Here is a 13847-nt window from a genome sequence, read left to right as displayed (position 1 = left end):
TTTTTAGTAGAGATAAGGTCTTGCTGTGTTGCTTAGCCTGGTCTTGAACTCCTGAGCTCAAGTGATCCTCCAGTCTTAGCCTCCCAAAGTGCTAGGATTACAGGTGTGAGCCACTGCGCCAGCATCTCAGTTTCCTCAGCTCTTGGGGAAAAATACCTACCTCCTAGAGTTATGAGAATTAAACCAAAAGCATATAAATGTGCTTAGGATAATGATCAATACAAACCAGATGCTCACGTAAACATCAGCAAAAACCTATTTCCCATTAGGAGATATACTATAATTTAGCTTAGATCGTTCCCAGTAATTAAGTAGCTTCCCTTGAGGGGTGGGGAAGCAGGCGTGACAAATACAATATAAGGAGACTGATGGTTCTCTAGCTTTTCTAACACCTTTTCGTAACTATTCCCATCCTATCCAATGTGGCATTATTCCTAAACTAGGTAATGCCGGGAATCAGGATTTGGGAAAGCTAAGTCTTGGTTCTAGGGTCAACATTGGCCCATTGCCTGATGCAAAAAGATTTAAATACTTTTGAAGACAACAAAACATTTATCAATAAGATTGGCCGGGTGCGGTGGCTCATGCCTGTAATCCCAGCACTTTGGGAGGCCAAGGCGGGTGGATCACCTGAGGTCGGGAGTTCAAGACCAGCCTGGCCAACATGGTGAAACCCCATTTCTACAAAAATACAAAAATTAGCAGGGCATGGTGGTGTGTGCCTGTAATCCCAGCTACTCAGGAGTCTGAGGCGGGAGAATCGCTTGAACTTGGGAGGTGGAGGTTGCAGTGAGCCGAGATCACGACATTGCACTCCAGCCTGGGTGACAGAGCAAGACTCTCTCAAAAAAAAAAAAAAAAGTTTAAAATAGGGCAAATAATATACTTACAAAGCTGGCAAACTCGTGTTAAACTGACTATTCTTTTTCCTTTTTTTTTTTTTGAGACAGGGTCTTGCTCTGTCACCAGGCTGGAGTGCAGTGGCACAATCACAGTTCACTGCAGCCTTGAACTCCTGGTCTCAAGCAATCCTCCTGCCTCAGCCTCCCGAGTAGCTGGGACCACAGGTCCATGCCACCATGCCCAGGTAATTTTTTTTTTTTGTACTTTTTTGTTGATACAGAGTTTTGCCTTGTTCCCCAGGCTGGTCTTGAACTCCTGAGCTCAAGGGATCTGCCCACCTCGGCCTCCCAAAGTGCTGGAATTACAAGGCATGGGCCATCATGCCTGGCTGACAACTATTCTTAAATATATAAGTTAAATATAAAATTTAGGTAGTGTTAAGAAAGCTACCTAAAGGTTGAATTTTGGGTAGGTTTGGAAGATTCATGCCTCAACTAGTTTGAGTAATCTTGGTCAAGTGGCTGAATGTTTCCCATTAACTAAACTGTGATAACATCTGTCCCCCCATATCTGTGGGGAATATGTTCCAAGACCCTCAGTGGATGCCACAGATAATATTGAACCCTCTACGTACTATGTTTTCCTTACTGAGTTGAGAACTTCCACTTTTTCACTTAAAGGAAGCACTTTCCAGCTTCTTTTTGGCATACCCGAATTGCAGGCATCACCACTCTTGTGCTTTGGAGCCATTATTAAGTAAAATAAGGGTTACTTGAAACAAGCACTGCACTGTGATACCTTGATACCAGTTGATTTGATAGCAGAGACTGCTCCTAAGTGACTAAAGGGCTGATAGTGTATACGGTGTGAACATGCTGGACAAAGAGATGATTCATGGTTGGGGACCAGAGCAGGACAGTGTGAGATTTCCTCATGCTATTTGGAACAGTGCACAATTTAAACTGTTTATTTCAGGAGTTTTTCGTTTATTTTTGGACCGTGGTTGACAGTTAAGTGAAATGCGGAAAGCAAAACTGCAGATGGGGGGTACTAATGTAATACATTCTTTCTTCTTTTCCTCTCTAGATTATAAATAGGAATCTCTGATGCTTACCTGCACCCAACTTATCTTTCATAGCCCTCACTACCACTGCCTCACTTTGACTGGTGAGTACACAGGAAATATTGATGAAAACAGGTGATGCCATTTGCTGGAAGGAAGTGAAGTTGACCACTCTTACAGAGTAGATGGCCAGGCCAGGAGTGAGGGGAGAGTGGCTATGGCCAGCGACCACTAGAACTGGGGAGCTGGAGATGACCTTGGAGAAAAGATAAAACCTTTTATTTAAAAGAAGAAAAATCAACTTTGTATCAGTATGTTCCAATCTGAAACATATACAGTACAATAATTGTCAAGATCTGGATTTCTAGCTAGCTAGCCGACAATCAAATCATTTACTTTTTTGTTGTGGTTGTTTTGAGAGGGAGTCTCGCTCTGTCACCCAGGCTGGAGTGCAGTGGCGCGATCTCAGCTCCCTGCAACCTCTGCCTCCCAGGTTCAAGCGATTTTCCTGCCTCAGCCTCCCGAGTAGCTGGGACTACAGGTGCCCGCCACCACGTCCAGCTAATTTTTGTACTTTTAGTAGAGAAGAGGTTTCACCATGTTGGCCAGGATGGTCTTGATCTGTTGACCTTGTGATCCACCCACTTTGGCCTCCCAAAGTGCTGGAATTACAGGCATGAGCCACCGCGCTCGGCCAATCATTTACTTTTTTTACTCCTTTAGGTATGTTGACAAAGCTTATGACCTAGATTTTGGACTCTGGGAGCCTGCCTGACATTATGAAGGAGATGGGTTTTCTTCATTTGATTTTGTCATTTCCTATGGTAATTTTTATTAGGTCACTCAGTAACTTCTTTTGCCCTTGAAGTGAGAATGAAAACTATCTTTTCAAATTCCTGATCTCTTGTTCTGTTTTGGTTCAGTTCTTAACATACCTCTAGCTTCCTAAGAACTCTGTCCACTCCCAGTACTCTTATCTCCCCGATATCTTGTTTGTGGCTAAGAACCAATTCTGACTGGTTAATATAAAAGGCTGGGATGAAAGGAATGAGGATTCGTTGCATTCCATTCTTGCTACGTTCACTGACCAGTGTAGCCCACCCATAGACTGAGGTGTCAGCCACACTGAGGGCCTGTAGCAGCTCCTCTGACTGCGGTCGAACCTTGATTATGCAGACATAAACCCCTGGAAAAAAAAGGAGGAAAAACTGAGCAGGAAGGTTCAGAGGCTCTATTGAGCCAACTGAATTAGGATAGGAAGGGAAAATTGTGACATGCAAATTCAGCAAAAGAGAAAATGTGAATTTAGTTTTGAGTATTCAATATCAGCACAATATTGGCCACTATGAGGAGGATGCCAAATAAAAAGAAAAATACTCCTAGAGAAACCACAACTAAACTTGTTTACTGAGAATACCATTCTTTCTTTTTTTTGGAGACAGGGTCTCGCTGTGTCGTGCAGGCTAGAGCACAGTGGCGTGATCATGGCATTCTGCAGCCCGACCTCCCAGGCTCTGGCGATCCTCCCACCTCAGCCTCCCGAGTAGCTGGGATTACAGGCATGAGCCACTGTGCCTGGCTAATTTTTGTATTTTTTAGCTGAGGTGGGTGGATCACAAGGTCAAGAGTTCGAGACCAGCCTGGCCAACATGGTGAAACCCCCATCTCTACTAAAAATACGAGGATTAGCCGGGTGTGATGGTGGGTACCTGTAATCCCAGCTACTTGGGAGACTGAGGCAGGGAAATTGCTTGAGATGGAGGTTGCAGTGAGCTGAGATCGCACCACTGCATTCCAGCTTGGGGACAGAGCAAGACTCCGTCTCAAAAAAAAAAAATTATATTTTTTATAGAGATGGGACTTCATTATGTTGCCCAGGCTGGTCTCAAACTCCTGGGCTCAAGCGATCCTCCTGCCTTGGCCTCCCAAAGTGCTGGGTTTACAGGCGTGAGAAACTGCTCCCTGGCTAAGAATACCATTCTTATTCAACATGTCAGGGAGTATTAAATGATATAACACAAGCAGGGCAATTAAGAGCTGGGGATATAGAATGAAGTAGTCAGTGCTGGTGAACTCAGGAAAGGGTTTGTGAAAGACAGACAAGCTTTGAGCATCATTAATAACTTATGTATCAGACCACCTCTTGGTGTCATTATTTTTATCAATGGTAGGAACTGTTTTTCCAGTTACCCATGATTAATCCTTAGCTGTCTTTTTTTTTTTTTTTTAAAGAGACAGAATTTCACACTGTTGCCCAGGCTGGAGTGCAGTGGTGCAATTCTACCTCACTGCAGCCTTAAACTCCTGGGCTCAAGTAATCCTCCCACCTCAGCCTCCCAGGCAGCTAGGACTCCAGGCATGTGCCACCATGCCTGGCTAATTTTTAATTTTTATTTATTGCTATTATTATTATTTTATATATATTTTTGAGACAGAGTCTCGCCCTGTTGCCCAGGCTAGAGTGCAGTGGCGCAATCTCAGCTCACTGCAAGCTCTGCCTCCCAGGTTCACGCCATTCTCCTGCCTCAGCCTCCCAAGTAGCTGGGACTACAGGCGCCTGCCACCACATCCGGCTAATTTTTGTATTTTTAGTAGAGACGAGGTTTTACCTTGTTAGCCAGGATGGTCTCGATCTCCTGACCTCGTGATCCTCCCACCTCAGCCTCCCAAAGTGCTGGGATTACAGGCGTGAGCCACCATGCCTGGACTATTTATTATTTTTGTAGAGACAGAGTCTTGCTCTTGCCCAGGCCGGACTGCAGTGGCACAATCACAACTCACTGAAACCTTGAATTCTTGGGCTCAAACAATCTTCCTGCCTCAGAGCTAGGGCTACAGGTGCGCGCCACCATGCCTGGCTATTTTATTTTTTGAGAGACAAGGTCTTGCTATGTTGCCCAGGCTGGTTTCAAACTCCTGGGCTCAAGTGATCCTCCCACTTCAGCCTCCTAAAACATTGGGATTATAGGCATGAGCCACTGCACCTGGCCTTAGTTGTCTTTACATCCTTTCCTTCATCCCTATATCCAATCATTTCCAAATCTTGCTTACTCCTTCTCTGAAATGTCTCTGACATCTGCCCCTTCTTAGTATTTCTCTATTAGTCTGGTCTAGACCCTTATCAATGCATGCTAGGATTATTGCAATTGGATAATTATGGATAATTAGTCTGGGCTAGACCCTTACTAGTCTGGTCCAGACCCATTAGTCTGGTCTAGACCCTTATCAATTCATGCTTGCATTATTGCCCCTTCACAGGTATCCTTGCCTGTTTTTTTGTTTTTTTTTTGAGATGGAGTCTCACTCTGTTGCCCAGGCTGGAGTGCAGTGGCGCGATCTTGGCTCACTGCAAACTCCACCTCCTGGGTTCACGCCATTCTTCTGCCTCAGCCTCCCGAGTAGCTGGGACTACAGGTGCCCACCACCACGCCCGGCTAATTTTTTTGTATTTTTAGTAGAGACGGGGTTTCACCATGTTAGCCAAGATGGTCTCGATCTCCTGACCTCGTGATCCACCTGCCTCAGCCTCCCAAAATGCCAGGATTACAGGCGTGAGCCACTGCGCCTGGCCGTCTTTTTTTTTCTTTTGAGACGAAGTCTCGTTCCGTCGCCCAGGCTGGAGTGCAGTGGTGCAATCTCAGCTCACTTCAAGCTCTGCCTCCCTGGTTCAAGTGATTCTCCTGCCTCAGCCTCCCACGTAGCTGGGATTACAGGTGCCCTACTAATTTTTGTATTTTTAGTAGAGGCAGAGTTTCACCATGTTGGCCAGGCTGGTCTTGAACTCCTGACCTCAAATGATCTGCCCACCTCAGCCTCCCAAAGTGCTGGGATTACCATGCCCTGCCGTTATTCCTCTTTTCTTTCTTTGAGACAGGTTCTCCATCTGTTGCCCAGGCTGTAGTGCAGTGGTGTGATCACGGCTCACTGCAGCCTTGAACTCTTGGGCTCAAGGGATTCCCCCACCTTGGCCTCCTGAGTAGCTGGGATTACAGGCATGAGCCACTGTGGCCAGGCTATTCCTCTTTTCTTTTTTTCTTTTCTTTTCTTTCTTTCTTTCTTTTTTTTTTTTTGAGATGGAATCTCACTCTATCGCCCAGGCTGGAGTGTAGTGGCGTAATTTTGGCTCACTGCAACCTCCACCTCCTGGGTTCAAGCAGTTCTCCTGCCTCAGCCTCCTGAGTAGCTGGGATTACAGGCGTGTGCCACCACGCCCAGTTAATTTTTGTATTTTTAGTAGAGACAGGGTTTCACCATGTGGGTCAGGCTGGTCTCAACTCCTGACCTTGTGATCCACCCTCCTCGGCCTCCCAAAGTGCTGGGATTACAGGCATGAGCCACTGTGCCCGGCCTCCTCTTTTCTTTTTCTTATCCATTCTACATACTGCCACTAAATCCTTAAAAACTGCCTTCATTCTTTATTTATTTATTTATTTTTTTGAGATGGAGTCTTGTCTGTCGCCCAGGCAAAATGGAGTGCAGTGGTGCGATCTCAGCTCACTGCAACCTCCGTCCCCCGGGTTCAAGCAATTCTCCTGCCTCAGCCTCCCAAGTAGCTGGGACTACCCAAGTAGCGTGAGCCACCAGGCCTGGCTAATTTTTGTATTTTTTGTAGATTCGGGGTTTCACCACGTTGGCCAGGCTGGTCTTGAACTCCTGACCTCAGGTGATCCACCGCCTTGGCCTCCCAAAGTGCTTGGATTACAGGCGTGAGCCACCGCGCCCAGTGTTTGTTTGTTTGTTTGTTTGTTTGTTGAGATGGAGTTTTGCTCCTGTTGCCTAGGCTGGAGTGCAGTGGTGTGATTTCAGCTCACCACAACCTCTGCCTCCCGGGTTCAAGTGATTCTCCTGCCTCAGCCTCCCGAGTAGCTGGGATTACAGGTATGCACCACCACGTCTGGCTAATTTTGTATTTTTGTATTTTTTTTCTTTTTTTTTTTGAGACAGCGTTTTGCTCTTGTTGCCCAGGCTGGAGTGCAATGGCGTGATCTCAGCTCACTGCAATCTCCGCCTCCCGGGTTCAAGTGATTCTCCTGCCTGAGCCTCCTGAGTGGCTGGGATTACAGGCATGTGCCACCACACCTGGCTAATTTTGTATTTTTAGTAGAGACGGGTTTCTCCACATTGGTAAGGCTGGTCTCGAACTCCCGACCTCAGGTAATCTGCCCACCTCAGTCTCCCAAAGTGCTGGGATTACAGGCATGAGCCACCGCGCCCCGCCCTAATTTTGTATTTTTAGTAGAGATGGGGTTTCTCCATGTTGATCATGCTGGTCTTGAACTCCCAACCTCAGGTAATCCACCTGCCTCGGCCTCCCAAAGTGTTGGGATTACAGGCGTGAGCCACCGCACCTGGCCAAAAACTGCCTTCATTTTTATTTTATTCATTTATTTATTTAGACAGAGTCTTGCTCTGTCACCAAGGCTAGGGTGTAGTAGCATTATCATGGCTCACTGCAGCCTCAACCTCCTGGGCCCAAGTGATTTCATCTTATCTTTGGAAAAAAAACCAAACCAAACCAAAACTAAAACAAACTTCTCTAGGGCCCTATATTGCCTGGAATGTCCTGTTCTCTTCACATCTAGTTCACTCTTAGTCATACTTCTAAAGGTCATTCCCTCTGTAAAACCTTACTTATTTTTGCCTCTAGGTTTCATGTAGATACTCCTCCTTTCTTTCTGCTTTATTTTTATTTATTTATTTATTTTTCTGAGATGGAGTCTCACTCTTACCACCCAGGCTGGAGTGAAGTGGCACGATCTCGGCTCACTGCAACCTCCGCCTCCTGGGTTCAAGCAATTCTCCTGCCTCAGCCTCCCGAGTAGCTGGGACTACAGGCATGTGCCACCACGCCCGGCTAATTTTTGTATTTTTTAGTAGAGATGGGGTTTCACCATGTTGGCCAGGCTGGTCTCGAACTCCTGACCTCGGGTGATCTGCCTGCCTCGGCCTCCCAAACTGCTGGGATTGCAGGCGTGAGCCACCATGCCTGGCCTCTTTCTGCTTTCTTACCATGCCATATATATACATATACACACACACACACACATACATACATACACATACATATGTATACACATATACATATACATATATATACACATATACACATATGTCTGTGTGTATACATATATATATATATATATATATATATATTTTTTTTTTTTTAAATGGAGTTTTGCTCTTTCACCCAGGCTGGAGTGCAATGGCATGATCTTGGCTCACTATAACCTCCTCCTTCTATTTCAATTGATTCTCCTGCCTCAGCCTCCCAAATAGCTGGGATTACAGGCGCCCGCCACCATGCCTGGCTAATTTTTGTATTTTTAGTAGAGACGGAGTTTCACCATGTTAGCCAGGCTGGTCTCAAACTCCTGACCTCAAGTGATCTGCCCCCCTCGGCCTCCCAAAATGGTGGATTACAGGCGTTAGCTACTGCGCTGGGCCTATATATATATATTTTTTGAGACAGATTTTCGCTCTTGTTGCCCAGGTTGGAGTGCAATGGTGCCATCTTGGCTCACTGCAACCTCCACTTCCTGGGTTCAAGTGATTCTCCTGCCTCAGCCTCCCTAGTAGCTGGGATTACAGGCATGTGCCACCATGCCTGACTAATTTTGTATTTTTAGTAGATGCCAGGTTTCTCCATGTTGGTGAGGCTGGTCGTGAACTCCCGACCTCAGGTGATCCACCCGCCTCAGCCTCCCAAAGTGCTGGGATTACAGGCGTGAGTCATCGCACCTGGCCTATATATTTTTTCTATTTATTTATTTATTTATTTATTTATTTATTTATTGAAACAGAGTCTCACTCTGTTGCCCAGGCTGGAGTGCAGTGGCGTGATCTCGGCTCACTGCGCTCCACCTCCTGGGTTCACGCCATTCTCCTGCCTCAGCCTCCTGAGTAGCTGGGACTACAGGCGCCTGCCAACACGCCTGGCTAATTTTTTGTATTTTTTTAGTGGAGACGGGGTTTCACCATGTTAGCCAGGATGGTCTCGGTCTCCTGACCTCGTGATCCGCCTGCCTCGGCCTCCCAAAGTGCTGGGACTACAGGCATGAGCCACTGCGCCTGGCCTTATTTATTTATTTTTGAGACGGAGTCTTGCTCTGTTGCCTAGGCTGGTGTGCAGTGGCATGATTTTGGCTCACTGTAACCTCTGCCTCCTGGATTCAAGTGATTCTCCTGCCTCAGCCTCCCGAGTAGCTGGGGCTACAGGTGCCTGCCACCATGCCTGGCTAATTTTTGTATTTTTAGCAGAGATGGGGTTTCACCATGTCGGCCAGGCTGGTCTCAAACTCCTGACCTCAAGTGATTTGTCCGCCACAGCCTCCCAAAGTGCTGGGATTACGAGCGTGAGCCACTGCACCCGGCCTGATTTATTTTTTCATCAATAAATTGAAGTCACAAACATATATGTGTCTACCCTGTAACTCATCACCTGGTAGGGTAACACTAAAAGTTAAAAGCTTTAGGCTGGACATGGTGGTTCATGCCTATAATCCCAGCACTTTGGGAGGCCGAGGTGGATCACTTAAGGCTAAGAGTTTGAGACCAGCCTGAGCAACATAGGGAGACCCTGTCCCTACACAAACAAACAAACAAGCAAACAAAATAAAGAAACAAAAATGGCTGGGCATGGTGTCTAACGCCTGTAATCCCAACACTTTGGGATGCTGAGGCAGGCGGATCACAAGGTCAGGAGTTCGAGACCAGCCTGACCAACATTGTGAAACCCCATCTCTATTAAAAATACAAAAATTATCTGGGCGTGATGACACGCGCCTGTAATCCCAGCTACTCAGGAGGCTGAGGCAGGAGAATACCTTGTAACCGGGAGGCAGAGGTGTAGTGAGCTGAAATAGTGCCACTGCACTCCAGTCTGGGAGACAGAGTGAGGCTCTGTCTCAAAAACAAAACAAAACAAAATAACAAACAAACCAAAAATTACTTTGCTTTTCTTTGTAACTTCACATCTTCTCCTGCTATCAGGTATTATAAACAGTTTGCTGAATGAACCTTCCTTCAGTGGTTGCTCATGACCCAAACCATTCAGACTGCCTGATCTAGCATTAGAGGTTCTCTCATGATGAAGCACTACCTTATTTATACCTTACATTTTTTTTTTTTTGAGATGAAGTCTTGCTCTTTCGCCCAGTCTGGAGTGCAGTGGTGTGATTTTGGCTCATTGCAACTTCCATCTCCCGGTTCAGGCAATTCTCCCTGCCTCAGTCTCTCCAATAGTTGGGATTACAGGTGCCTCCCACCACGCCTGGCTAATTTTTGTATTTTTAGTAGAGATGGGGTTTCATCATGTTGGCCAGGCTGGTCTCCGAAGCCCTGACCTCAGGTGATCCACCTGCCTCGGCCTCCCAAAGTACTGGGATTACAGGTGTGAGCCACTGCGCCTGGCCCTATACCTTACATTTGATATGAATCCTTTCATTTTTAGATAAGCTGATTTACATAAAGTCATCCTAACATCATGCCTATTTCCACTTTCCACTTGTTAATCCTATTCTTTTATTTGGAATATCTTTCAATTCAACAAAACATCCAAACACTGTGCTACATGCTGGGAATGAAAGATAAATGAGACACAATGCAGAGCCTCACAGAGTGAATGGGGACTAGCAAGAAAATAGTAAATTATAATAGAAAAGCACAGGATAGTCTAGGAGGCATGTGTTAAAACTTATTTGAATAGGGCTGGGGGCAGTGGCTTAACACCTGTAATTCCAGCACTTTGGGAGGCTGAGGCAGGAGGATTGCTTGAGGCCAGGAGTTTGAGACCAGCCTGGGCAATATAGGAAGATCACGTTGCTCTTAAAAAAAAAAAAAAAAGGCATGATGGCATGTGCCTGTAGTCCTAGCTACTCAGGAGGCTGAGGCAGGGGGATTGCTTGAGTCTAGGAGTTTAAGGTTACAGTGAGCTATGATCACACCATTTCACTCCAGCCTTAGGCAACACAGCAAGACCCAGTCTCAAAAAAAAAAAAAAAAAAAAGAGTTGAACGGGTTGAACAAAAATGTTGCCTGACAAAGATTCCACAGTTATATATCGGATGAAACTACAGATATAAATGCAATCCAATAAGAATGGGACAATTATACAAATAGATAAACAGAATGGGGAAACCAGATTCAACTGGTGTAACTTACCTTTCTCCATACTGAAATCTGAATGGACCTGAAAGACTTTACTTGCTGGAATGTCTAGCAAAGTATTACTGAACTGTACATGGCACAGCGTGAGGGTCGCTGGAAGAAGTACTTTTGTAATGGCCAAGGCCTGGTTTGGGGTACAGAATCCTGAAAAGCAGAAAAGAGGTAAATAGCTTTGTCACTAACAAGAATTTGTAAAAAGAGAGACCATTATATGGAGGCAATTTTGAAGCATAAAAAAAATAAGCAAGAAAGAGGGTCAGTTGTGGCTGGTTTGCCCACCTCTGCTTCAATCAAGGTGAAAGAATAGTGTGAGACCCTCGCATTCTAATTTGTGAATGACTACAGTGGGGCTTCCATTATCAATGTCATACATAGGTAGTGTCTTTTTTCAAAGATTTTTTTTGAAAAATCTTTGAGATGAAGTCTTGCTCTGTCGCCCAGTCTGGAGTGCAGTGGTGTGATTTTGGCTCATTGCAACTTCCATCTCCCGGTTCAGGCAATTCTTCCTGCCTCAGTCTCCCCAGTAGTTGGGATTACAGGTGCCTCCCACCATGCCTGGCGTCAGTGGGAGTAAGATAGATTACAGGGAAGTTAGAAATCTATTAAAAATAGGCCAGGTGCGGTGGCTCACACCTGTAATCCCAGCACTTTGGGAGGCCGAGGCAGGCGGATCACCTGAGGTTGGGAGTTCGAGACCAGCCTGACCAACATGGAGAAACCCCGTCTCTACTAAAAATACAAAATTAGCTGGGGGTGGTGGCTCATGCCTGTAATCCCAGCTACTCGGGAGGCTGAGGCAGGAGAATTGCTTGAACTCAGGAGGCAGAAGTTGCAGTGAGCCGAGATTGCGCCATTGCACTCCAGCCTTGGCAACAAGAGCGAAACTCCGTCTCAAATAAATAAATAAATAAATAAATAAATAAAAATAAAGCAGTACAGTTGGGAGGTAGCTTTTAGGTCTAGGAGAATTTGTTTTTCATATACAATGTTGTAATACAATTACAATATAATTCAAGCCCCAAATCCCTAGAACTTCATCACAAGTGGTGCCTTAAGAGGAATCATATAGACAGCAAGAAGTGGACTGTTGTTATCATTGGGTCAGCTGCAATGAGTGGCATTCTTGAAAAATCTTCAGCAAAATCAAAGGGACTGATGCATGAGGTTTCTCAGTAAAATAAGTAGTGATTTTAGAAAGATTCTGGGGAATAAAACGTCAGTCTGTTGGCCAGGCACGGTGGCTGGATTTTTTTTTTTTTTTTGAGATGGAGTCTTGCTTTGTCGCCCAGGCCAGAGTGCAGTGGCACAATCTCAGCTCACTGCAACCTCTGTCTCCCGGGTTCAAGCAATTCTCCTGCCTCAGCCTCCCGAGTAGCTGGGATTACAGGCACCCGCCACTGCACCCGGCTAATTTTTGTATTTTTAGTAGAGACAGGGTTTCACCATCTTAGCCAGGCTGGTCTCGAACTCCTGACCTCATGATCCATCCGCCTCGGCTTCCCAAAGTGCTGGGATTACAGGTGTGAGCCACCGCGCCTGGCCATCTCTGTTTTTTTTTTTTTTTTTGAGAGATGGGGTCTTGCTTTGTTGCCCAGGCTGGTCTCAAACTCCTGGCCTCAAGCGATCCTCCCACCACAGCCTCCTAAATAATTGGGATTACAGGCATGAGCCACCACTCCAGAGTCCTAAAATTATCTTAAGTTTTTTTTTTGTTTTTTTTTTTTTTTTTGAGATGGAGTCTCACTCTGCCGCCCAGGCTGGAGTCCAGTGGTGCGATCTCGGCTCACTCTAACCTCCGCTTCCCGGGTTCAAGCAATTATCTTGCCTCAGCCTCCAAGTAGCTGGGATACAGGCACACGCCACCACACCCAGCTAGTTTTTGTATTTTTAGTAGAGATGGGGTTTCACCATGTTGGTCAGGCTGGTCTTGAACTCCTGGTCAGGCTGGTCTTGAACTCCCGACCTCAGGTGATCTGCCTGCCTTGGCCTCCCAAAGTGCTGGGATTATAGGTGTGAGCCACCGCGCCCAGCCAAAGGGATAAATGAATTGAGGGAAAATGAGAAAGATAGGAACAATCACTGAAACCATGAAGAGATTCCTGACCTTTAAGATTGACACCATTTCTGCCAGTGGTGATGAAGAGCTTGAATACAGTTGAATTGAGGGTATTGGTGAGATAAGTCTTGAGGTCATAACTGAGCATTAATCTTGATGATGCATTGACCACCACCTGTCAGCAAATCAAAGGAAAATCTGCACCTAAGTTCCTAGAGAATCTGACTCCTTCCAGATCCACCCCTCATAACTTATTTAACCAAAAGTATCTGTTTCACACATGTACAAATTCCATCTCATGACCACATATTTGAGAACAACAAAATCTGTTTGCCTTTGAAGACAAAATAACTTTTTTTTTTTTTTTTTTAACCAGGGTCTTGCTCTGTCACCCAGGCTGGAGTGCAGTGGCATGATCATGGCTGACTGAAGCCTCAAATTCCTAGGCTCAAGCAATCCTCCTGCCTCAGCCTCTAGAGAAGCTGGGACTACACGTATGTGTCACCATGCCTAACCAACAAAAGACGGGGTCAGCCGCGCGCGGTGGCTCACGTCTGTAATCCCAGCACTGGGAGGCCGAGGCGGGTGGCTCATCTGAGGTCAGGAGTTCCAGACTGGCCTGACCAACATGGAGAAACCCCACCTCTACTAAAAAAAACACAAAATTAGCCGGGCTTGGTGGTGCATGCCTGTGATCCCAGCTACTCAGGAGGCTGACGC

At 45.9% G+C, this 13847-nt stretch overlaps 1 protein-coding gene across 13 annotated transcripts in view; it reads right to left on the bottom strand.

The window, feature by feature from the left end:
- The window catches only part of NUP210L (nucleoporin 210 like), a 161088-nt gene that overhangs the window by 6201 nt on the left and 141040 nt on the right, over positions 1-13847 (bottom strand). For 7 of the 13 annotated variants that reach the window (XM_034936263.3, XM_055113455.2, XM_055113456.2 and 4 more), the window contains 4 exons: positions 13176-13302; positions 11066-11215; positions 2842-3092; positions 1958-2162 (listed from right to left, as the gene is read on the bottom strand). In XM_034936263.3, the coding sequence (XP_034792154.1) occupies positions 1958-2162; positions 2842-3092; positions 11066-11215; positions 13176-13302 (733 nt within the window). Of the gene's footprint in view, positions 1-1957; positions 2163-2841; positions 3093-11065; positions 11216-13175; positions 13303-13847 lie in introns of those variants that run through there. The other 6 variants (XM_034936276.4, XM_055113469.2, XM_055113477.2 and 3 more) reach the window with 2 other exon arrangements.

This window comes from Pan paniscus, chromosome 1, assembly GCF_029289425.2.
Source record: "Pan paniscus chromosome 1, NHGRI_mPanPan1-v2.0_pri, whole genome shotgun sequence".
In the NCBI taxonomy this organism is placed as follows: Eukaryota; Metazoa; Chordata; class Mammalia; order Primates; family Hominidae; genus Pan; species Pan paniscus.
The sequence above is the reverse complement of the archived record's forward strand: the minus strand, read 5'-3'. Positions and strand labels throughout refer to the sequence as shown.